At 39.1% G+C, this 26,714-nt stretch overlaps 1 protein-coding gene across 2 annotated transcripts in view; it reads right to left on the reverse strand.

The window, feature by feature from the left end:
* The window catches only part of prkcbb (protein kinase C, beta b), a 134,193-nt gene that overhangs the window by 41,682 nt on the left and 65,797 nt on the right, over window positions 1-26,714 (reverse strand). For both annotated transcript variants that reach the window (XM_084743391.1, XM_084743390.1), the window contains exons 6-9: window positions 16,433-16,589; window positions 14,788-14,922; window positions 13,085-13,181; window positions 6,838-6,978 (exon numbers count right to left, since the gene is read on the reverse strand). In XM_084743391.1, coding sequence (XP_084599517.1) covers window positions 6,838-6,978; window positions 13,085-13,181; window positions 14,788-14,922; window positions 16,433-16,589 — 530 coding nt within the window. The remainder of the gene's footprint in view (window positions 1-6,837; window positions 6,979-13,084; window positions 13,182-14,787; window positions 14,923-16,432; window positions 16,590-26,714) is intronic.

Consider the following 26,714-nt stretch of genomic DNA (forward strand, 5'->3'; position numbering starts at 1 on the left):
ATGCAACAATTTTAAATACTGAAATTAAAAAAAATGTCTCAATGCTGTACTGGACTGTGACTGTATCTGCTTGTTTTATTATTTGTTTTGGAAAGCTACTGTTTTCACATTACAGATGGTGAAGACATGTGTCCCCGCAGTGGGTGTCTCTCCTGTCTGCTCTTCAGAGCAACACGTTTTTTACAAGGATAGAAATTTACTTAATGTGTTGCATTTAATGCCGAATACACAAGAAGGCACAAAAGATTTAGAATTTGCCATAGCAGTTTCACTACCCCGCTATATAGGCAAAAAATACATTTGCCAAAAGCATTGCTGTTTTTAATCGGCGGCTCAACAGTAGTAGCCATTAACACGCCTCAAACAAACAATCTTTTTTCAACAAAGAAAGAAACATTAAATTATATTTAAGCTGAATTTACAGGAGGGCACAAATAATTATGAATTTGTTGTTGACAGCACTTCACAGTTTGTAAAGTTTCTACCCACTCAACAACTCTGAAACAGCATGATTTTTCAAGGGAGTCTGGGTTCACAAACATCCGCTGAGGGTAAGAGTGTCCAAACATGTAATCTGCATTAAAATGAACCAACTGATGTAACTGCAGCTACCTTTTACGTACTTACTAAGCATTTAATGTGGTCCAGGACACATTTACATCCACACTGCTAAAAGAATGTGGTCATAGTCCACCTTCTGAATGAGAGGACCTCAAATCTGTCCTGGGTGCATTCACACCTGTACTTAGAGCCATCCATCTGTGATTGGACACTTGTAAATACCAGATCTGAGGAAGGTTCCTGCTAGAACAGGTTGACATGCTTTCATGTGTAAAACACTCAAACACAACAGACCCATTCAAAATTCAGTTCAAAACTAGCTGCACATAATGCAAATGTGTTACTTCGTGATGTCACCAAGTTATGGAACAAAGGCTGGATTGCAAACGAGGCATTATAGGTAGATTCATATGGCTACATAGCACATTACAACAAAGGGAAAAACCCAAAAAGCATAAAATGACCACTTTAATGCCACGCAGCTCTGTTCTGTCTTTACTTCACTAAAGAGTTAGAAAAGAGGAAGGGGCAGTGGAGGCATCGAAACTTAACCAAGCAAAGCAAGATTTTTTAATGCTTCTGTATAATTTTATACTGTTTCAGTTTCTCTTTGCCCTTCATGAACATCAGGGAGGAGAAACAGTAGAAAAGAAAGAGAACAGAAAGAGGGGATTATTTCACACTTCTCTTTCTGTAGGGCACACAGTGTGGGGGCGGGTGGAGATAAAGGAAGGTGAATGGGTGAGGAGGGTGGGATTTAAAAAGTGGGGGATAGAATGAAAGAGGAAGCGAAGGGCAGGGGGATTGGAAGGACAGAGGAAATGGTAGAGGAAGAGATTGGCAGCAGTCAAGCAATCCAGAAATCTTATTTGTTTTAATTGTGAAGTCTGGAGGCACATCTGCTTGTAATTACACCTGTGAGATACACACGGGATTCATATGAAATCTGTGGATGTTGATTTCTGAGGAGATCGACCAGACAGATGTTGAGAATGAACCCACTTGCTGTGTATATGTGTGGTTTATCTGTGTGTGTCAGTTTAAATGTCTCATAGCCAAGGTCAGACTGCTTACAGTCTCTCAAACGGAGGAGTAAACATTTCCGTCTTGTCTTCCTCACTCAGGTCTATTCTTTACCGTATCCTGTTCTCCTCTCCTTTTTCACCAGTTCCTCCCTCATGTTTCTCAATTCCTCCCTTTCCTACATTCCTCTTCCTTCCTCCTCTCAACGCCTCATATCTTCTTTCCTGAAGAATCCAGTAGTTGCTGCTGCTGCTGCTGCTGCTGCAAATAGCTGGCAAAATGTAGGTCAAGTCTCAGCTCGCAGGTCATCTCATAAAAGTTGAAGCACACTTGTGACCAGGTCACAAAAGTTCGACTCTCTAGGCTGAAATCTGTGTGAGGGGGATTATGTGAGCAAATGTAACTGCTGAGGGGGTCTGTGGAGCTTTAGAGAGTGAATGACTAAAAAATCACTAAGTGTATAAAATTAGGTGTCAAAATCATATAAAAATGAGTTTACTCTGCTCTGGAACACTGGGAACATCTCCGCTCTGCTGTCTCTGTGTCAAATACCAGCATGACCTGAAAACATACTCAAATATATGTTTCCTGGACACCCAGGACAATTGTCAGAAACTGAGGAAAGTTGTAACTTGTGTAAATTATCAGCAAAGATAGAAATCCTTTTTCTACAAGTGACACAACGACTCTGCTGAAACTAGTCGACTGGCTATATACCCTTCCTCCTCCAATCATTCTTAAACTAAGAAAAGTACTTTAACATTTTATCTTAAGGCAGGGCAGTGAAAAGACAAGAAGAAAACGGCTGAGCTTTACATTACATGGCTAGTATGGTGTGTTTGTAGTTCCCACAAGGCTAATTGAGTTTTGGGACTTCAACAAAGGATCTTTCATCCAATCGTATTTCAAATTAAAACCTTTTATTACATCTCTTTTGTTAATTTGCATAAAACACTGAGTGAACCTAGTGACTCGAAAATTTTGCAGCTGCTCAAATGCTCAAGTTAAGCTGAGTTTGATTGATTTATTGATGTATTTAATATACCATTCCTCTGGGGAAGCAAGATAGACTAGATCTTAGACAGACCACTGTGTAAATGAAACACCACAGGCTTAATCCCCACAGTGAGCTGACAAATTCTGCGTTTGCAAACAGAAACATGACAAACACAGTGAGCAGAACCACAACCTGCTCTTTCATTATAAGTTGCTGTAGATGAATGTCAGTTTAATGATGTAAATGAAAACGTTTCACACTGATTATTCTTTCCAAACCCACCAAGAATAGAGCAATACGTGTGACCTTATGTTCACTTTATAATTTTCTTTCCTAAGAGATCTGAATCTGAAACAGCTTCGCTGTTTATGCCTAATAAATATTCAGGCATGATAATGTAGAGGGGTTATTGGGTTTGGGATACTATGGGGAGTGCAGCACAGATGGACAAAGATGTGCAACAGGCCTGGGAAGTAACGGATTACATGTAACAGATTACATGTAACAGGATTACGTGCTTATGATACAAATAAAAGGTAACTGCATTCCATCACAGTTACAGAGAAAAAAAATACGGAATGAGATTACAGATACATTAAAATTAATAATCCTTTATTGTCCACTTATTAACAGTTAACATTTTTAAAAATATTTTTACTATTTTCAGGCCTTTTTCCTCTGCTAAGAACCTCTAATAAATGCATTATGAAGTATGTACAAGTCTTAATAAACCAACAACTAAAGCTTAGTAAAGGTTTAACAATGACATAATAGGTAAGTTATTTAAACTCAATAAATGTGTTTGTAATAAACAATTAAAAGAAACTCATTAGGCTTTTATTAACATTCTTAAGCAGGATATAAACTGTTAACATGTTTCTTAGAAGTGCTTATGAATGTCTTATTATCTGACAGTAAACATTAATTGTGCTATTATTAACACTTATATTGTCTTATTAACATGTGTTAATGTAATAAGAATCTTATAAGGGCCTTATTACCATTAACTAATGTGCCTTACAAGCACCTGAATACTGATACTTAAGTGCTATCATTAGCTACAAAAAGAAAAAAAACCAAAACAAAACAGGATGGTGTGTGAATAAAAACATGAGCCCAAGAATAAGTTTATGACATTTTACTTTATGTTTGAATGTGAGGTGTGAATAGCATACTTAACAAAGTGGCCTTCATTTAAATCCATATTAGATCCAGACAAACAATAATAAACCTAAAAAAAATATAAATAAATAAATAATAAAAAAAAAAATAGACTAAACTATTTCACCATATTTGGTGTTGCGGTAATCCAAAAACAGAAAATAATTAAGTCACATTAGTTTAATATTGTGATACTTGGATTAGGTTAATGACAATTTTTTTAGGTGATTATTACCTGTATCATAATATTTTTTTTAAAGGAGCCCCTCCAAGCTGTGTGTGTGTGTGTGTGTGTGTGTGTGTGTGTGTGTGTGTGTGTGTGTGTGTGTGAGGGTGTAAATGTTTGCAGAGAGGGCAGCCACAGTTCAAGAATGTGCATTATAATCATTATCATTGAAGTTTAGTTATCTATTAAAGTTGGATCCAAACTGGTGGCATCCTTTGATAGATGTTTGAGGGAGAGTGCGTGCGTCTGTGTGTGTGTGTGTGGGCTCATCACATATGGTGGCAGTGTGACTCTATGTAAATACAAACTCTATAAAGTTGAAACAGAGAGGAAGGACACCATCTGGCCCAAAGCTCATTTTATGCAACCACAAGGACAAGGACAAGACCAGTGTGAGAGAAAGAAGACATAAAACCACAGGGTTTCATCCAAAATCAAAACGCCTCTGCACACAGAGAGCTTTCTGGCATCATTACACACTGTCCACGGTGACACATTTGGTTCATTATAACTTTTATCTTGTGCATTTAGCTTCCGAGCAACATTTCATGATCTCATCGCCGTTCAGTGTCTTACTCAAGGTCACTTTGGTCACACTGTTATTCATAAACTGGCTACTGTACTATGAATTGCGGCATTTGTCACTACAGGCAACACCCTTTTATCCAAGAAAGTTGTTCAGGGTCATTTGACAGAAAAGCAGTCCTCAGGATATTAACTGTCATATGTCGTAAATGATGCCAGTGTGTTTTCTCTGCTGACCTTGGTGAATTTACCAAGGGAGTGCAGTATCATGCAGCACCCTATTCTGACTGCATGAAAAAGTAAACTTTTTAACTTAAATGTCTTTAAATTATGAGAGTTTTCCCAAAATTAGATTAAAAAATAGCTGTATGTCACCTTCCTTACAGTATCACAATATATTGAATCGTAATCCGTGTATTGTGATTGTATGTCAGGAACTTTGTGTAAGACAGTCCACAGTTGTTGCCTGTGTCTGCTCATGAAATACAAGTGTGTGTGTGTGTGTGTGTGTGTGTGTGTGTGTGTGTGTGTGTGTGTGTGTGTGTGTGTGTGTGTGTGTGTGTGTGTGTTATTACCACACTTAAAGCATATCTAGAGTTAACGGCACTATTGTGATGCAGATGTCCTCAGACGCCGAGAGCAGCTCTGAAGGTACCAGTCACCCACACAAACTCAGGAAACTTTAAAATGACACACACACACACACACACCATGTGAATGCCTGTTTATGTGTGTGTATCTCTGTCTAAAAAAACCTGTGTGTACTGTACACAGAACAGGCCTGTGTGTGCATGTATACGTATACATACGTGTGTCTGTGTGTATGCATCGGCAGAAGCTGCACGTGTGTGTCTACATCTGTGCGTTTCTGCATAAGGTGTGTACTCATGCGTATCTGTGCATGTTTCAAGAGTCTGTGTGTGTGTGTGTGTGTGTTTTGGCGTGCGTGTATGTCGGGTATTCCAGTAATGATCGACCCTCGACTCTCTCTACATTGACGCATCAGTGTTGCTTTAAATGCCTGTTACCATGGAAACAGGCTGCCGGCATACAGGTCTGGTACACAGACAATGGTCTCTCTCTCTCTCTCTGTCACTTTCCCTCTCTCTCCCCTGCTGCTCCACCCGTCGTTTACCCAATTTTCCCTCCCGCTCCCCCTCTTTCTCTCTCGTCACATCTTCCCATTCTTTTCTGCTTCCTGCCTCGATTTTCATTCATTCATGTCAGTCTTCCCTCTCCAAGGTTCCCCCTTCCTTTCTGGCGCTCCCTCTTTTCATTCAGTCTGACGTTTTTACCTCTCTCTCAATTCATTCATGTCAACCTCGCCGCCATGCCCGCACATCTCTGTCTCCCTCTCCTTTCATCACTCTCTCTGCTTGTCACGTCATCCTCTTCGTCTCTCTCTCCCTTCATCCATCTCTGTCTACCTGCGCTTCGTCTCCTTTAATTCCTTCTATCTCTATCTTCACTTTCTGTCCATCTTTTCTTTCTCCTAAGCTCCATGTGTGGATATAGAACCGCAACACTCAGTCAAATACAAACACACAAAAGCTCACAGACGTATTTATCATAGCACACAGTAGAGCACTGATATACTGGTTTTAATTATTATCTTTTCATATGTACGATGGCTACCATGCATATAATTCATTCCATGCCAGCACTGGGTGTTTGCATCCTTAAAAAGGACTGCTACATGTCTACAATTAAGTCCATGGAGAGAGGGAGCAGAATATCAGGAATTGTCATGATCTTAAAGTGATAGTTTCGTATATTTTAAGCAGGATGGTATGAGGGACTACAGTAGATACAGTCCCCCTGTTTGATGAAGCAGAGAGGGACACCAGCACTGAAGCTAAGAAATGAACTGCTGTGGACAGTGTCAGCAACAAAAAGGCATTTTAGCCACTGACAAAAGGGACACCTAAAATAAATCACACAGACAAACAGACCAAGACAGTTGTAGGCCAGCAGCGTCTGTGTTCTGCAAAAAAAAATGACTGAGTTCATCTATTGAGGAACAATAGTTGGTTTGGAGAGAACAATATCTGGCTTATTGTTCCTGTCATAAAAGGCTTGCTGAGAGCAAAGTAAACTGGTGAAAATATTCTAAATATAGCGTCCACTTAAACTGATATTATTCTATTTTAGGCAGCAGTTCATTGCTTAGCTTCCATGCTGTTGCCCTGGGGGCATGCTGACCACCATCTAATGAAGCTAAAACACTGACTATCAGTAAGTACCTTGTATAACCTCACTTACATATACACAGTAATACAATAAAACATGCACCTATGGCACAGACTAGTGGCAGACAAGACAGATATAGACGCCGTGGCCTCACCTTGCCGAAGCTGCCCTTGCCCAGGACCATCAGGAAGTTAAAGTCAGACAGCTTCATGCGATCTTGGTTACCATTGGAGTCAAATCGGGCAGCATTGGCCGACTTGCCTTCTGTGTTCTTTCCTGGACCAATCTTAGCCCTCTAAATGAGAACAGAAAAAGAAAAAGAAAATAGTGGGCAGCATTAGACACAACTTCCAAGTAAGTGGACTAATACAGGGTTTACTTGGCACATAATTTTAATATATGTAAGCATGCGAACATCAAAAAAAGGTATGATGGGCTTTTAAATTTCAGTTTGAAATGAATTTGAATTGTTTAAATAAAAAGCAGCAGTACTGCATAACTGAGTCATGTTGTGGGATGTGTGTCTTCCTTTGTAGGAGCAGAATAGTTTCACAGTTTTTAGATAGGTGGGTTATACAACTGCATCCATACAAATGTCTTATTAACAGCGTAGCAGTATCATCAGATACACAAGGTTGTGGTATCATGACATCAAAAAGTGGTATCAAGCCATCCCTAAAAAAAAGGGGGACAGTGGCTTTTGTTTCTATATTAAAATACCTCAAGCTTTCAGAGATTTCTTCAGAGATTTGCATATTGAGACATGTGAAGAGTTAAACATTAATCTCTGCAGCATACCAAGAATTGACCCATCCCAAGTCCCGCCCCTTTCTGTTCTGAGCTCCGACAGTTGAGCAAACTTGGTAACTCGGTCAGCTTTGCTCTTTTCCTATAAAAGCGACATACTGGGTCACATCTTAAGTTATCTAATGCTGGCAAAATGCTAGCCGACTAGCTTGCTAATGATAGATGTAGATTAGTTAGCTAGTTAGCTTTCATTTTCCTATCAGCATTAGAGACAATGTTCAAGTGTTGTTTTTACTAGTCCCACACAACGTCTTTTAACCATCTTCAAAATCTGGTTTCTCTTTCAACATAGAAGAACACACAGCAAATCTAAGTACAGGAAGCATGAAAGGAGAAAGCTGACCACAGTACTAAGCTGGCTCAAATGACATTTGAGCACAGAGCAAAAAGGGGCGGGACTTAAGAAGGGTAATTGACGGCCAAAAACAACATCTTGTTGCAAAAGAAAGCATCAGCGTTTATGTGAAATATTTCCATCATTTATACTCTCACAATAATTATTTGGAAAAGTCATATTGTTTATGGTAAAGTGTGTTGCTCAAGACCTAAGATCCCTGCCAACACTACAATGAATACAAAACATCAGGAGCTTGACTTTCCACAGACATTACACAGAAACACACATTTCCCACGTCAATCTCTAATAAAATATAAGCCTTAAATCTTTAAAATGTCCCCTAAATGTTCAGAGCCTCTTTAAAAAAAACACATGAGAGAGGATATTTTTGTTAGAGAGACAGGAGAGGAATTGATAAATATGTTAAAAGGGGAAAGTTTTCAGCCTTTCGGTTCATTCTATTTCATTTATTCCGTGCAGGCACTTTACACTCCACTTCACACTTTCCATAACAAATATGGCCTCCCTGTGAGTCTGCCACTCTATTCAATCATGACTGTCACCACTTCCCTTGTTTCTGTCCTTCAACCACTCTCTCCCACTCACTCGGAAAGTTTTTCTACCATCTCTCTAAAATTCATTTCTACTTCATCTTTATAAATATGCCCTGTGTCTCTGACTCTCCATTTGTTCATGTCTGTCACTACTTCCCTGTCTTGCTCCTCTATTCAGTCTGTTTCATTTACAACTCTCTCAGTTCATTTGTCTCTGCCTTGACCTTGCCTTGCTCTTTTGTCCTGTCTCTGTCTATTATAATCTTAAAATCTAATCTAATTATAATCTCACTCTCCACTTTGTTAAGCCGTGCTTCAATTTAAAAAAAAAAAACGGTCTTAAGACATTAACAAAATGCCTGCACACTCAGAGACAGAGATACAGGACGAGTACATCTTAGCCTATCTTATCTCAAATTGCTGATCCACATTGAGGCTCCCTGCACTTCTTCTGCCCTGTGCAGTAATTTCTCCGCTGCCTTGTCTCCAAAATTGTCAGAATGAAGCATCCAAATGCTCTGCCGCTCTCTGCACTGTTTGTTGTGTGTGTGTTTGTGTGTATGTGTGTGCATGAGTGGTGCAACCCATACGGTTCTCGACTCATCAATGGATAAAAGGCTCTATCTGTCTCCATCTGTTCTGACACACACACACACACACACACACACACACACACACACACACACACAGAGAGAGAGAGGAGCAGTCGAGGTATTTGTGAGCAGCAGAGCATGCTGAAGGCAACACTCTCAAAGCCTTCAGAGATTAATCCTGCTCTCTGTCTCTCCCTCTCTCTCTCTCTCTCAGTCTACAGCCATGTGTGCACATTACAAACAGTAAACAAAAGGATGAATGACAGAAGCAAAATCTGATATATCAACACAGACTTGTGGTGGGTTTTGCTTTTGTGGATAAAGAGTATTCATACACATAACTGGTGAGGGAAATGCATCTGTACGATTGACCCTCTTCACTCTGTGCTCCAATAACGGTCGAGCAAGCTTGGTACCCAGCAACACTTTCTCCTTCCCTGTTTCCTGTACTTTGATATATGTGGTCGTGTCGTGAAGGAAACCTTCAGATTTGCACATATCATTTCTTCTGGGTAGGTTTAGGGACAAAACGCACTTGGTCAGGGTTAGGGAAAGATCATGGTTTAAATGATCACTCTTACTACATCTTTCATGGGTCTGGATTCCTTTCTAAACACAACCATTCTGTGCTCATCTATGTTGAAGAGAGAACCAGATTTAGAGGATGGTTAAAAGATGTTGCTGGGTGACCTGTAAAGGCAACATACAGTCTCATCTCAATCTAATTTTACAAAAATGTTAGCTAATTAATGATTGATGCACCTTAGTTTTAGTTTTATGAACATAAGTTATCAGAAGTAATTAAACAGGTAACTACTAATGCAGGTTAGTTAGCGTTTTACTAGGAGGTGACTATATGTCAGTTTTACAGGTCCCCCAGCAACATCCTTCAATTATTTTCCAAATTTCGTTATATTTTCAACATTAAGAAGCTTGCCACGTAGCATATCCCCGCCTCTATATTCTTTCCCCATGGACACTCATGGTATTGCAATGAAAAATTCCCCCACAGCCCAAAATGCATTTTTCCGTTTAAGCAACCTTTATAAAAGAGATGTCAGTAAAACCGTTGACAGGATACCTCAATTCAGTGCTGTCAAAAAACCCTGATATACTGATAAATATCAATACTGAATATTTGCAATGCTTTCAATGCTCATTTTTCAGTACTGACACTTGACTTTTCTTGATACTTGACTTTCTTTTCTTTCTTTTCTCTTTGACAGTGATTTGACACACACCGCTGCAGTGCCCACATAGCTCTGCCTCCTCTCACTTACTCGCAATGCTGTCTTCTTGTTGTCATTAACGCCCTCTATGTTGAGTCAGTTTTTCCCTGTGGTATCGAAAATGGTATTGAATACAGATATTTTTCAAGGTATCGTATCAAAATGTAAAATTCCAGTATCATTACAAAACTACCTCAAAGTGTAAACAAGATAATTTATGACTGTTTTTATTATGAATACTTGATACATGGAGTCTTTATATTTGCAAGTAGAGCAGAGAAAAGCAATTTAGTTACCACCAGGTGAGGAACTATGGGCCGAGGGAGAGACACTACTGTGCATATTCAGTGGGCATATCCAGGAAGTAAACCAGGAATATAGAAAACTCATGTAATATATGCAAAAGGAAAGCAACTCTTATTGGACTGAATGGGCACCAACTTTAAGTATTGTATCTAGTTTAATATAATACACCTATAATATAAGTACATGGAATAGAAGTAGGAAGTTGACCAAAGTATTAAGCTTGCTCAACTGCACAACTTTAAGAATTTCATTGATAATTACAGTAGATGGGAACTTGCTGTGTCTTTCTAAATGACAATAAATCCCCCCTCACTCTCCTTCGATTCAGTTCCCTGTATGTGAGTAAGACAGAGAAAAGGAGATAGAAAGAGTGACAGATAAAAATATGAAATAGAAAGATGTGGACAAGAGAAACAAAAAGAAGAAGAATGAAATGAATGAATGTGGAGAAAGAGTAGAAGAGAAGAAAAAAAACGGACAGAGAAATGCAAAGAGCAGGAAATAGTGCCAGTAAAAATTTTTACTGAGTGTTTGTATAGGCTTTGGCAGTGTGTCTTTTGATCAAAACTTCATGCCAATAAAGTTTCTCTAAACTGAACTGAATTGAAGAATGTGTCTCAACTCCAAATGGAGACAACTTTATCGTTACACTAGATTTCTGCCCCCTTACTTCCTCAGTATAACATTTTGAGTTTGATTTGGTCTGTCTGTGTGTGTGCATTATTGATTACTGTGGCTGTCTTGAATGAGTGTTTGTGTGATTCTGGATGGGGCAGGTCATGTTACCAAAGTGCAAGTGCAATCTCCCTCTGTCTGTCTCTGTGTCTTTCCTTCAGTCCACAATCTCTATGAGAGCTTCTCCCTACATGCCATTGTGTGTGTGTGTGTGTGTGTGTGTGTGTGTGTGTGTGTGCGATAGCTGCCCCCCTGAGATTGTGTCTCAGTGAATGTCTGAGGACCGTGACCTTGAGGAGATGGAGGGAAAGAGAAACAGATAAAGAGAGGGAAACACACAGGGGGGCACTGAAGGTGACAGAGGACAAAACAGATAAGTGAAGGAGAGAAAAGGAAACAAAATGAAGACAGGGAGGAGGAAGAGAGGAGGGAAATAGAGGAGAGAGGACTACAATAACTCCCAAATAAAACCAACATCCAGAGTTTAACTAAAAACGCTGTTCAGAATGAAAATAATCCCATTTTACAGCGCTTACCCACCTTTGGTCACAGCATAAATTATGGGGTTAAAATGAGCGTGAAATAAAAGCACAGGTAAAAAAAAATAAAAAATAGGAGAGATGACTATGACTGGGTTGTTGCACCAACAAGGATTAATTTTAAACCTGATTAAAACACAGGGTAAGTTTAATTTATGTTCCACCAAACTTTTAAATTTACTTAAAATTAAGAAAGATTAAATTTAATTCTATTGCATCAAACTTTAAACTTAAATTAAAAATGTGATCCAGTATGAACTTAAAACTTACCCTTAAGGAGGCTAAAATTTTAAATTGGCTGCCTTTTTGAGATGGATTGAGCAAAATCTTCACAGGGCCTTGTAGAGTAGCAAAATGAGGCTAAACAACTTTTTAGCGAGTTGACAATGAGCAATATTATGCTTATGTTGTCCAACAAGTAAATGCAACCAGCATCAGGGCCTGACAGAAGTCCTCATACCTTTCCTGACAGCTGTGCACATGCACACTTTGCACACTTTGCAGGGCTACTGAGATTTATTAGACTTTATAATTATAATAAAAATTGGCCACACCTTCATTTTGCCTTCATTTTTAGACCTCCCACATGGACTAGCTGCAAGTTAATGCAGATGTGGAAAAAATAACAACTGCACCAATGTTAGATAGCAATGCCACCTGCGCCACTGGTTCCATCCACTTTGCACCAGGTGTAAGATAGAGCTCTGAGTATTAAATCATTTTCTGCACACTGTCTGTACCCATATTAGCAAATCACATCAATTTTTGTGCACTCCCTACATCACTTCACATGTCTCTGGGGCATCCCAGTTAGGGGTGCTAAGCTAAGCTAACCATCTGCTGGTGATCCTCTAACTTCAACTGGGGCTAAAGCAGGGACAGGTGGAAAAACAAAAGCAAAATTGCCCCCAAACTGCTCGGCACTTAACTCTGTGATCAACACATTTCAGAATGACTCTGATGTTTTGTGGCTTAATGTCAGTGAGACAGAAGGAGAAGCGGAAAAGAGAATAAAAAAAGAGGAAAGGCACAGAGCAGGGTTATCCTCTCCACTGCCAAATGTGTTAATGAGTGGGCCTACTGGTCAGCCACACACACACACACACACACACACACACACACACACACACGTCTGGACCTGCAGTGTGCCAGACCGGATGGTACTCTAAGTGTGCCTGCCAACTGCTAACAGCTCTCCCAGAGAGGCTCTCACTCTGACACACACAGATGCACAGTGCACACACACACACATTCACAACCATCCCATACCAACACATTAGAACACATGCAGGCACACATTTACAAACGCTTTCGCATAAAAAACACAAATAGGCTAAAGTGACAAATGCACACACACACACCTCAAATTTCTGCCGTAGCTCCTCGTTGCCCTCCTCCCCCTCTGGAGCGACGGGAACATTGAAGTACTCGCCTTCTTCCTGGGAGAGCAGCTTAAACCTGAAGACAGAGAATATTTCCAGTCAAATCAATTCCAAATTAGCTTTACAATTTAAGCGTTTAACTGCTGCCATTAGCTGAGGCTGCTGACAGTTAGTGCACCGCTTTAAAGTCCTCAAGTATAATCGGCTGATTATTTAGCAATTCACTCTCCTTCATGGTGGTCTAGCAGAGCCTGACAGAGACGGGCCCAAAACACAGTCGAGATGCTTAACAGCATTTAACAAAATCAATAGAATATAATTTTTCATATTGGCCTCATTACAACCAACGCCACAACCTCATACCTCCAGCATCACCATCATATTCATAGTAAATAACATTTTGAATGTTTACGCTTCAGTGACACGGATCTCAGCTTTGTACTTTTACACAGTTGATCCTGTTTTTCCTTTTATTCAGGTTTCATCGTCTCAGAGATCCTGTTTGTTGTGAGCACCGACATAATAAAGAGGGACGTCATCCCTTCACAATGACTCACAGTAATGACCTGCTCAGAGCTACAAGGGTATATTAAAATTTCACTCTTCATTTAGGAAGCTTGTTATTGATTGTCACAAAATGTCAAATAACAGTCAGATTTGTCAGGTGAAAGCGGGCAGCAACAGTTTGAAGCCCCTGACAGATATTGTAGCAATCTTTAAGTTTTTTGCAAGCCACACTGTATGGCATGGATCTAATGAACTTGCGTAAAGTTGTGTATCACATCGCATATGTGCACGTCATCAATCTACACTGCTGGTAGAGACACAATAAAATGATGCTAAGCAGGAATCTAGTCCTTGCAATAGTTGCATTTATGTATCTGGAAAAAAAAAGAAGAGGAGGAGTTTGTTTATAGCACCAGCAAAGATTTTCTCTACCGCCAGTGTCATTATGATCATTGAATAACACTAATTTTCTATAGGTTGGTTGGTAGACCTAGGTTGTAGCAGCAGTCACATTGTGAGATGAAATTATCCTAAATTTCTGACACTACCAGACTTTTTGTGACAGGTGTGAAACTACGTCAGATAAGTGAATGTTAATTGCAAATTTATAAATTGAACTTTTTTTCAACTGACCACACAAGGTCCAGCCTGTGGGCCGCAGCACACGGTTTGGGAATCACTGTTGTAGCGGGCAGAAACATATAGAAGGATTTTTAGTTTTAAAGCTCAGCTTTCATGTTCATGTCACTCTTACTGTGCCAGGTGTGAGGCTTACACAGGTTCTCTCTGCTCTGAATATCAGCTTTTTAATGGTGTCTCTCTCGCACCTCCACCATTCCACCTCAAACGACTGGCATCTCATTAAAAACCCTGACAGAGCAGCGTCAGCATAAAGAGAGGAAGATAGAGAGATATAGAGACTGAACTAGAGAGGGTGGGAGGGTGGTGGAGAGATAAAGAAGGAGAGATAAAGAGACAGGGTAGAGATGCTTTGGCACTGAGTACCACCAGAATAAAAAAGAGGGGCTCCAACTGAAGTATTTCTCCAACGGTGCAGTAATGAACAAGGTCACCTTCACTCTCCCTCCTCCTCTACCTGTGCTGTTCCTCTGCCTCACGTCTCTCCACCTCCCTCCATCCCTCCATTCATCCATCCGTCCCTCCTTTCATCTCACCATCCATCCACTCCTTGCTTCTGGAGCTCTGAGATGCCGAAGGACAGTGATCCCATGAAGTCGTTGCGGCTGGTCAGGTCCCAGTCCCACACCTCCACTGACAGACGGCGGTCCTTGTCGTACTCCTTCAGGTGGCTGCGAGAGAAGCAAGGACAATCAACAGAGAGAGATACCTGTGCATGAGTTTATTAAAGTACACACTTTCTTTACTAAAGTAGAACTATAGATTCAAAAGATTCAAAGTAGAAGTTCTGATTCAGCTTCTTTACTTAAATAAAAGTGAAAAAGTACAGGCTCTGAACTTGAACCTAAAATATAAAAGTAAAACTTCGCCCTCTGAGGTACATTTCTACCTGTGGTTTCTGTGCAAAGCTAACTGAACGTCACCTTTTCTCTACAGTCTCCTTCTCTGTCTCTTTCATTTTGTTATGTCTGTTTCATTTGGTACGACTTTTTCTGTCTTGTTACGTCTTTTACATTGTTTTCATCTTGTTATTTTCTTCTTGTTACTTCTTTAACTTTGTTTTGTCTTATTTCTTCTGTCATGTGTGATATGCAATGATGGATATAACAAGGAATTGTCTTTTCTGTGTTATTGTCCCATGTCATTTATGTCTTGTTACATTTTATATGTTCATTTTTGTCTTTTTAAGTCTTGTTTTTGTCCTGTTGTGTCTTTTTTTTTCTTTTTACACTATTTTGCCTTGTTATGTCTTTTCTTGGTTTAGTCTTGTTCCACCGTTGTTTTTATCTTGTTTCATCATTTTTGTCTTGGTTCTTCTTTAATTTCATTTCCATCTTATTACATCTGTCCTCTGTGATATCTATTACTGGACAAACCAAGGACTTGTCTTCTCTATGTGTTTTTGTCTCATCCATTTAGGTTGAAATAAAGTCTTGATGTTGGGAAGATAATCAGTAATTCCCCTTAAATGCATTAAAACTGAAGTAATAGTCTGTTTTGAAAATGTAAGGAGTATTAAGTACAGATATTTGTATTAAAAAGTAGGGAGTAAAAATAAAAAGTACTCAAGTAGAATAAAGATACCTTAAAGATCTACTTAAGTACAGTAACAAAGTAACTGAATTTGTTTAATTCACATCTCTGCATGTCAGCAGTCTTGGATCATTCATTTCCATTCTTGTCCTGCCATAACAATTTGTGGCCAAGTATACTTTCTGTGGGAATCACACTGACCTCATTTTCCAAATACAAGAAACAGCAGCTCTCTGTAAGTCTCCTATCTAGCCTGTGTTACACTGAGACAGCGTTTGAATCAATTTATTTATTTCAATTTGTTGGATACATGCAAAAAAAAGCCTTTCAAACTGAACATCTGCACCCAGATGCCTGAAAATGCAAATCTCAGTCTTCTTCCTAACAAACTGTGATGTAGCTTATTAAGAATGTAATTGGGACCAACTGCAGGAAACGACCCCAAAAGCAAGGTTTTATGAATAGAAGGAGCCAGCGGTTACACATGCTCAGAAAGCCGAGAATAATGTGATGCTTTTAAAATACTGTTCCGAGTGAGTGAGAGAGATGAGGAGATAAAGTGGGAAACAAAAACCTAATGCAGGTGAAGAAGAAAAAAAGGAAAAACAGACAGAAAGATATATAAAACATTGTGTGATGAAGCCTTACAATTTAAAGGTCTCGTTCCAGATGGGGTTGAGGCAGCACTTTATGGTCTTGGTCTTCTGTTTACTCTCGCTGCGGGGATCTGGGATGAGTTTAAGCTTCACGTAGGGGTCTGACAGACCGTTGGGGTCCATAGGAACCAGATTCTTGCCCTCTTTGACTGAGGGAGAAAACAGGAGAGAAAGATGGAGAAGAGGCAGGAACAGAGAGGGTGGAGGTGTGATAGGGAAGAAAGAAATTGGGATAAAAAGGGACATGTTAGACAGATTTGATTTTTACATTATTTTATTATTTATTTAATCATTTTCCAAATTTTATTCCTTCAATATTCAAGAGAGAAATCCTGAATAACTCGTGACCGGGACTTGATTCATGAGCCAGTATTGGGGTGACACAACTTATTTATTACCATTCATTTATATGCATTTATATTCCTCTCTAGTGGACCGACAGGTGAGTTAAAATACATAATCTTATATACATACAACTCAGTCATACACATATTGCATAAAGTTAAAGTAAGACTAGAGGAAATGCAGGTTAAGAGACAAGGGAGATTGAAAACCTAGCTGACAACAGGCTTCTACTACACAAGAATCTATATTGATTGGGTCAAAGCTTAAGTTAAATAAGGAATCAGCTCTGAATATTAGCTTTAAAAGTGAATGTACTGTATCAAAATCCTCTGTCAGCTACCTAGGTTGCATCCTGGGTGGAAACTTAGGGGGAACTTCTATGGCCTTGAAGGTTTTAGGTGAGGTAAATGTCAGAGCTAGATACCAAGCCAGGCAGGCTAAACTGCTGAACAGGAAGTCCCTTAAACTGTAGGCCTCCCACTAAGTCCAGTGTCACCTGGACTTTGCTGTTATCTCATGATACTGGAGCCTTAAAAAAGGCTTGAAACAGAAACTTCAAGAAAGTTGGAGTAAAGTAAGACTCATTTGGGTAGGTCTCAACTTAAACAACTTAATTTGGTTCATGTGATCTTGAATGGTAGAGCCCCTCGTTACCTTGACAATTACTTTAGAAAGTTAGAAGAAATCCACAGTCATAACATCAAAGCTAGAGTAGATAACCTGAGCCTTCATTAATCTGAAATAATGATGGGTGTAGTTTCTTTATGCTGGAGGTGGAGGGCAATAACCTGCCTCTTGCGATCAAGGATGTGCAAGTCTTCAAAAAAAGAGGCCAAACAGAGGCTGTTTGATAACATCTCCAAATAAGAACATCAGCATTTTAATACATTGCAACTGATCCTTCCTAAGTCCCGCCCTTTTCAATCCGTGCTCCAATAACAATAGAGCAATCTTGGTACCTCAGTCAACTTGTGTACATGACCTAAAGCAGCCATGATTAAATGATGGTCTTAATTTGTAATTTTAATATTTACACACATATTTAGCAGGTTGGCTAATTGGTTAATTTCTTGTGAGTGTGTGTGACCTGAATTTTGAGTACTTCCTGTTAGTAATCTACTTAACAAAATTCTCTCCTGATACCAGCCAATTAAATTAGGCATGGTAAACATGTGCAAAACAAAACACACACACACACACACACACACACACACACACACACACACACACACACACACACACACACACACAGCACAACCCCTAGAGTTGTGCTGGGGGTTAAAGCCTTGAGGTTGCCACATCTGTCTGTAATGACCATGTAGACAGATGAAGGTTGCCAGTTCCAACACTAATCCTTCTTTTGTGGCCGTCTGTTATTGGGCTGTAATTGTATTCCAGTGGCGTAAAATCCCCTGTGATCAGGTTGTGTATGATTATGTGCGTGTGTGTGTGTGTGTGTGTGTGTGTGTGTGTGTAGGTGCACAATTATTGTTGCTGGTCAAGTTGTGAGGTCACATCCAATTACCGGCAGCAGTGCTGGTGGTGCCGTGTCTTAGGCAGCTCGCTAGGGAAACACTCAAGAACACACATAAACACACACTGAAGAGCTCTTCCCACCCTCCATACACATACACACACACAACGCAAAGAACTTAGCTGATGTGGCTCAATAATTGTGAGGGCGCTATGATAAGCTTAGGATGTTCAGTGTTGCATGTTTCTGTGTCAGGGCAAACAGTCACACCATGCAAAAAAAGACTGAAACATTTTAGATTACTATTTTTTTCACTTATACTCAAACAAGGGGGACAACTCGTGACCAGGAGTTTGATCATAGACAGTAGAAGTAGACAGCATTCAGTGTCTGAACAGTGAAGCTAATATGGAAATGTCTTAAACCTGATTTTTTTCTAATGGTCAGCATGGGCCAACTACACTAGTTTCCAAAGGAAATCCAAATGTTATTTGGATTATTTGGATTCTTGATCCAAATATAGATCAAGATTCTGTCACCACATTGTATATTTCTTGCTTAAAATGTTTTATGAAATATAATTTAGTGACTGTTCAGCTATGAAATGAGAAAGATCACAACAAGGCAACTGGGTTGTCTCTAGAAGGGAACTCAAGATTTGCTAAATTTTCACAAGATTTGAATGCATTGTTTCTTCAATGCGCACATTGTACAGACTAAGTATGTTTTATAGTGTAATAACAACACATGGTTAAGATGTGGGTAGGTTTAGGGACACAATGCACTTGGTTACAGTTTGGGAAAGATCATGGTTTGTGTTTAAATATTCACTCTCGCAAAAGTTTTCATGGATCTGGTGTTTCCTTCCAAACATTACCAGTTAGCCACCATTGTGTGTCTGGTTTCCAACAGAGCCTCAGATCAAACTGTAAAACTAGGCAGTACTGATCAAATGGTACAAAAAACAAGATAGCACCCCCTGTAATGCCAAAGTCGAGGCTTCAAAACAGTAGTCCACAAACCAATGGGTGGTCATGTTGACTCCACCCACTAATATAATATACTGTTAATGAGTCTAATTCATGAGCCAGTGTTGTTCATAGAAGAGAGCAGCTCAGTGGTTCAAGTCAGTGCCTCTCAGCTTCACACCACAGTTTAGCCTTCTCCCCACCAGAGAGGTGACATAACTTATTTATTACCTTTTAAGAACACTTAAAATCTGGTCTGACCTTACCCGCTGAGCAAAGATACAACTACAAACGTGGAAACCTAAATATATGTCTCTTGATACCTCAATTTAGTGGGTCAGTAACATACACAATGTGGTCACGCTTGTAGTGTACTTTCCTTTCCTTTGGTTTAGCTGGTTTAGGTTTCACACTATTTTGTTACAAACAAACCAATGACCAAACCAAACTCATTCATTGGACTATTTTGAATACTTGTGAGCCTGGACCCTGTGTCCACACAAGGGTCTCAGCCCCCATTAGGGGGTCACCAACCCTTCATAGGTGGTCACAATGTCTTCTTAATTTTAAGTGGTGTAAGAAAAACTTAAAAAAAAAACAAAAAAAACAAGTTCATCTTTTTGCTGAAAATAATTTGTTAAACTTGAGTCAGATCAGACCTCTTGTTCCCCTGCATCATTAGCACAACACAGGCAGAGTTTTGGGTGGGGCAGCAAAATAAAGATAATTATGGTGGCTGATGGCAATTATGCTGCATTTTTACTGCACAGGAGGGCTTAGTGTATCTTCTCTGGTTGTCTGAAGAAAAAGTAAGATTTGAGTGTTAGATGGGATGGCAAGCGACGAAAAGCATTGCTTGAAATTGCTCAGTAAAATGACAGATTAAGAAAACCACAAATATCACAGTTACATTAAAGCTATAATAAATACAATTTCCACATTAAAGCTACTACAAGGAACCTTCACATTGTGATGATTTTGGAGGCCCTGCTGGACAAAAGTTTTTCCACCACAATAATCATGAAATATGACAATGGAACAAATCAAAAATGAAATTATCAAAATAAAACTCTCCTTCTGCTTCTTTTTAAATGACTAACATACTACTAACTGCAACTTTGCCTGAGAAAATGTAAATACACTACACAATACAGAAATAGCCGATCTTGTTGTCCGATGTTCTTGTTTGCTTATGTAAGTCACTTAGAGGCATTAGTGTTATATTGACACAATTTCATAACCAGATAAAAACTCCTTGTAGTAGCTTTAAAAAGTGTAAAAATGCTTGATGGATGTTATATGATTTGTTAGTTTGTTTTCAATAATGGTCAAACCCAGAGAAATCTATAATATATTCCAGGTAACAATGCTTTTCCTACTGGCCAGTTGACACAACTTCCAGGAAAAGACAGAGTGAGGAAGAAAGTAAACATGTCAGATATATTTTTATCAGATATATGGGTTATTGCGAAAAATACAACTCGAATGCTACACTAACATCAAACTTTTGTTATTGTCTTAATATGAGAGATACACCTAGCAGCAGAACATGATGTTGAAATAGCTGTTCTTCAAACTGAAGCGCCCTTTCACAATAAAAGTCAAGGTGCTTTTTACAATTAACAACTGAGATGCAAAGCTCTCAGAGAGCTGCGGGGAGCATGCGGCATCCTTTCAAACCATGACTGAAAGGAGAGCTTCCCAGTGAGCTCGCAGCACGACAAAACCCCAAGAAGTCAGAGAAATGAGGTTTTCACGCTGTTAAAGCCCTATGCTACGCTAAGCTGTGAGAGGTTAACCACAGCACAGACCCAACGGCCAGCAGTAAACCCTCAGCGGAGCAGGTCAATAAATATTAGATGATGCCTGTTAAAGTGACCATCAAATGCTGGTTGAGGGGAGCTATAAAGAGGGTAGCATGCCAAATAGTCTCATAGGACACTTAACAGTAAATAGAGAAGGGTGTGTGTGTGTTTTTGTATTTGCCTGTGTGTGTGCATGCACAGGTGTGTAATATGCATGTGTGCAATTCTCGCTTGCATACAGTATACGCTAATTGTAAAGAGCATGTACATGTCTGTGTATAAATGTGTGTGTGTGTGTGTGAGAGAGAGAGAGAGAGATAACGTGTGTATTTGAGTCTACAGGGAGGGTGAGTGGAGATAAGAGTGCAGTAACAGCAGAATACTGTATGTGCACAGCAGCGTGGGTGTTGGCAGCGTACCTTTTCCCATGTGAAACAGCCTCATCGAATTCTTAGTGGGATTCTTATGTTCAGTCCGACTGCTGCTTGCCTGTATGTGTGCTGCAAATTAGGTTTTTACAGACAATTTCATCTTGGGGAGGGTGAAACAGTATTCACAGCAGATGTATATAATCGGTTTGGCTTGTATATACAGGTGAGAACAAGTGCCACCAGGCCTGATAAAGAGTTTAGATCAGTGGTGGTAAATTTTTTTGAGTTGCGACCCCCCAGAATAATCAGGTTGGTGATCCCAAATATAGACATATATACGTAGATGCATTGGCTTTTGGATCATATGTCAATGTTGCAACACAAAAATGGTGCCTCATTTCCCATCATGCCTAGTCCTGGACTGAGTAGTTTGTTAAAATTTTAAAGTTTATGTCTATCAGAGGATGAGACTTTATGTTGGTATTTGTAATTTTTGTGCTGGTTTATAGTTTGAACTATTATTGAGGTGGCCGTTACATTTCTTTAACCTGACATCCCAGATGGTTCTGTGTAACAAACCACAAACCATCTGTTTGGAAAAGGGCAGGCAGTGTAAAAAAAAAAAAAACAATTGGCAGGTGATTGGATGAACTGTCTGTCTATGTAGTCTAAGAAACAACCCCAGACTAAGTTTAATGCATCCAAATAGACAGATGTTGACTTGACTTTCATTTTAGTGACTATATTCCTGCCTGTGTTGTCAACTGTGCCAGCATCAGAGAGGTTCATTTAGGTGCAGAGTCCATGAGGAGTGTGACTTCAGGGACTGGTACTGTATTTGTTTTGACTCTTAACTTTCCCCTCTGTGGCCCTTACCTGTACAATATGTATTTGGTTAACACAACAACTTACTAAAGACACCAAGACATTACAGCCACTGCCTTTTGTTCATTTCTACAGTAGGACCCCTACTCAGTGGTGACTCTGCTATCATGGACATTTTGGGAGAGCAAGACTGAATAATCTCTGCAGGTTGGAGGACTCACACAAAAAGTAAAAACGTATTGAAACACAACTAAATCCTGGCCTTGTAGTCAGGCAGTCAGCTGCATGGCGAGCTGAACTAATGAGCAGTTAGTGGATACAGTAACTAAACCACTAACAAAGGTTGAGCCAGACAAGCCTGAAGACATCAGATGGTAAAACAGAAAATATTTAATCCATAAAATAAGATCCAGTTTCACCAAAATCAGTGAATAAAGTAGTAAAAGTTGTGTGCTTTTGAACAATAATCAGTTATGCCCAACAGGAAACATGGCCAGGAAAACATTCCAAGCTAATTCTTGTCTCATTTGTTGTCTGATAAACAGTAAATTCGACAAATAAACTGTCCCGTATCACTAGTTTCCATGCTAAGACAGTGCTCAGAAGTGCTGTAGTCTTGCATAGGCAGTCTTATCTTTGAGTTAACTAGTGGCTGAAGTAGCTGCTAACAACAAGTCTGTTCATCAGCGAACTCTGGAAATATATAGTCCAGTTTCACCAAAATGAATGAATAAAGATGTGTTTTGTACTCTAATCAGTGATACCTGGCAACCAACACTCTACTGCAATGTTCTCGGATGGAAAACACAGAAATATCGTACTGCAACCTTGACAATTTGTATTTTAACAGAAACTATTGTACAAGATTTCGTTGTGGGCTTACTGAAATGGCAAAATTATCAAAAATCAATAATTTCTTTCATCATCTTTTTTGGAATTATTGATCACATATTGTAAAATTGTTGACATTATGGTACAAAAAGGATAATTATCGTAAACCCTACAACACTCTGTCGTTATGGGCTTTGGGGGTGGGAGGCCTGAATGAGACAGGAGGAACTTTTTTCTTATATTTTTAAACGTTTTTTCAAAGCTTTACATGTTTTTAAATGTTGCTTTTGAGCCATAACACAGACACCCACAGTCATCATAAGTTTATTAAGGTTCCAGTATACTCCAACAGAAGTGCGTCAAACAATATTTGAACCCCCTCTCCCCACAGTTTTTCCACTTTTTGCTTTTTCCAAATGCAAAAGTCCGACTTTCACAACTTGACACAGCCATCGGCCAAATACGTGAAGGTGAGAGAGAAAGCAGGGTTTCAACTTTAAACTCTCTCATGCTGTGTTTTCTCATTTTTCACACAACTATTTCTGTCACTTTTCATATGAAAGACAGACTGCGAAACCATGAACGCCTCTGAGGAGAGACTGTATGAAAACATGCGCAACATGCGCCGTTAACCCCATATTTAGACAACTTTCGTATCTCACCCCTCTCTATGACTACTGGCTTTCAGAACAGCTACAAACACTTGTGCTGTCTGAGCTGGTCCAACAACATGTCATACAAACTGTTTGTTTTAGAATATTCTCCAGCCATTAGGCAGAAAGCGCAGTACCAAAGGAAAGGGGGCCCCTTTCAAGGCCCCAGTCCCATATGTCCCACTGCATTTTCCCTGCTGGAGCGTCCTTGAGCTAGATGCTGATCCTCCATGTCCATGGGCGCTGTTGTGCCGCTGACCCTGAGCTCTGATCTGCCATTGAAGGGGGTAAAGTGTAACTTTGTCAGTTGCTTTGATCAAATGCACAACTAGTCCACAGCACAGATGCATTTCTTAGTGTAGCAGCCATTTCCACCAAGTCAGGCTACATTAAGCTGTAGAATAATTCCTAGTGGTTCTACAATTCATTCTCTGTGGTGATGTTTTTTCCCACCTCACTGCAATGAGGGAACGTGCTTCTGGCAGCTCAACACTGACCCCTATGGACTAAGATGAGTACTACACCTCCTAGTGCCTCATATTATTGCCTGTACAGATGTGTGTGACAACATTAGTGCTTTTTCTGCCACAAAATTGCAACTTCAAATCAAAGTGTGCACGTGTTGAAAATGCAACCCTTGCTGTTGCAACAATAATAATATTAATGCATTTTGAGACTGACAGATATGACTAAAGTCAGTGGTCACATCCTCTATGTAAGGGTAACAATACTATAATGTACAATTACTCTGTGTAGATGGAAAAATAGCACTGCAGGTAAGAGGAAAAATATGTGTTTTTGATTTTTGGATGAACTGTCACTTTAAAGGTGAAAGTCCTGCATTCAAATTCTAAAAAGTAAGAGTACTAGTCATAATGTAGAATGGCCCATTATAAAGTATAATTAGTGATAAATTAATGATTACTTCACTGTTGCAGCTGGTAAAGGTGTAGCTAATCTTAATTACTTTATATTCTGTTAGGTAGCTTAATTTATAATAATAGTGTATTTGTTGATTTATATTTTGAATTATTCTGCAAATTAACTAAGCATTTTAACTTTGATAACTGAAGTTATCAAAAACTGTAGTGAAGTAAAGAATACAACATTTGTCTCTGGATTGTAATGAAGTATCAGTATAAAGTAGCATAAAATGGTAACCAAAATTTGTACAGTACTTGAGTAAATGTATTAAGTTATATCCAACCCCAGACTTAACTATATAAAATAAGAATTAACTGGCAATTTTCCTTGACAGTTTCTACCATTCAGCTCTATTTTACTTTATTATGTAGCTCTTGTGAGGTTTAGCCTTTATTGCTGTCGTAGCAGTCTGCATGTGATAAGTCTGCTCGCTTTTCATTTCCTACAGTAAATCCCAGCTAATGATCAGTCTACAAGCGTGGGAACCAGGAAGAGAGAGCAGAAGAGCAAAAAAGAAAAGAGGGATGAAGCATAGAAAAAATGCTTTTACATGCAGAAATGGGCACATCTGATGCATGTATTGTCTCTTGTCAGGATATTCAGAAGTTATTCTTGCAGTATTTAGTGGAGACTTTTTCACTGATGAACTGATGCTGTGTATTGATTATATATGCGGTGCAATCCCAGAGGAATCAATCATTTCTTTCTTGCACAGCAGGACAGGAAATCCATTTTTTTCTTCAAACAGGAAGAAATCGTTTCTACCTTCTTAGATCCAAAATCAAAGTCAAGTTTCCTTAGTTAGTCATTAGTAATTTGTTAGCAATTATTTTTCAGCTCAAAAGTATGCATGGACAAAAAAGAAACCAACTAAATCTTGCTTTATGGAGAATGATGCTTTCATTTGTTCAATGGAAACTCTTGCTCCAAGTTTGTAAGTTCAAGATTTATGGCACATTCAATGATGATCTATCCATTTTCTGGATCAACCTTCAACTTATTATAGAATTGGGGATGAAATGTGGCAGAAGCTGGAGCAGACTTTATCCTCAAGTATGATTGGCTGTCTGTCCAGTGAGAGGAGGAGCCATAGGCCGGAGATATACTTGCTGTTTAACCATGCGTTTGCGTTTGCGTATGCGTCGCGTTAATTTCTGAGGACGCGTACAACCATCGCTCCAAATGGACGCAGGATACACAAGGCAACCATGATGCGTAGGGGTGCGTATGCGAATGCGTAGTTTAAAGCAAGTATATCTCCGCCCATAGTATGACATGTTTGACAAGTATTTTTAAATATGCTTTGTTTTCTTCTATATATTTTTTACAAGGTTAATTTTTCTTTATGGATCATTTTACAACACAAGGTTGTAAAATGAGATGTTAGTTGTAGATGTCTATATGCTATTCACAAATAAAATCACCACACACTAAAAATACATACAACACATGGTTAAATAAATAATAAATTGGGATTAAACATTTTAAATCATAAAAATAAAAGTATTTTATGTGTTTGAATACTGAGAATGATTTTAAGAGTCTCACAGCCTGAGGACAGAGCTAAAATGGAGGAACAATTTCTTCATGAGGACTTGAAGAATAAAGTATGTAAGTTTAATAGTCGCATGGTGCCACTCTGTTGTGTTGTGACTGGTGAGTCTATTTATATTTTACATAAAACATTTTAAAAACAGGACTGTAAGAAACTGTAAGATAATGTGATTTTAGTAATTAAAGTAGGTATGAGACAGTGAATTAATGCTATTCTGTTCAATTCTACGTCAAGAAAGTGATATTTTCAGTTTGAGGCACAACTGTAACTGTGTCGACAGGCAGAGAGCAAAGTTAATACAAGCCTCTGCTGCCACCTGCAGGTAAGATGAGGCACAACAAGTAAACTGTTCACTACCGTTTTCCATCAATCAGTGAATAAAACAGGAAGCAGGTCAGGAAACTCTTTCCAGGATTGAGGTGAGCCTTCATCTAACATGTCACATGAAAGTATAGGGATGTGTTACACTGGCAGAAAACATACTAATAATTTTGCCATATGATGATTCAAAAGAATTAACTCA

The sequence above is a fragment of the Lutjanus erythropterus genome, chromosome 19, assembly GCF_056507025.1.
Source record: "Lutjanus erythropterus isolate fLutEry1 chromosome 19, fLutEry1.hap2, whole genome shotgun sequence".
Lineage (NCBI taxonomy): Eukaryota > Metazoa > Chordata > Actinopteri > Lutjaniformes > Lutjanidae > Lutjanus > Lutjanus erythropterus.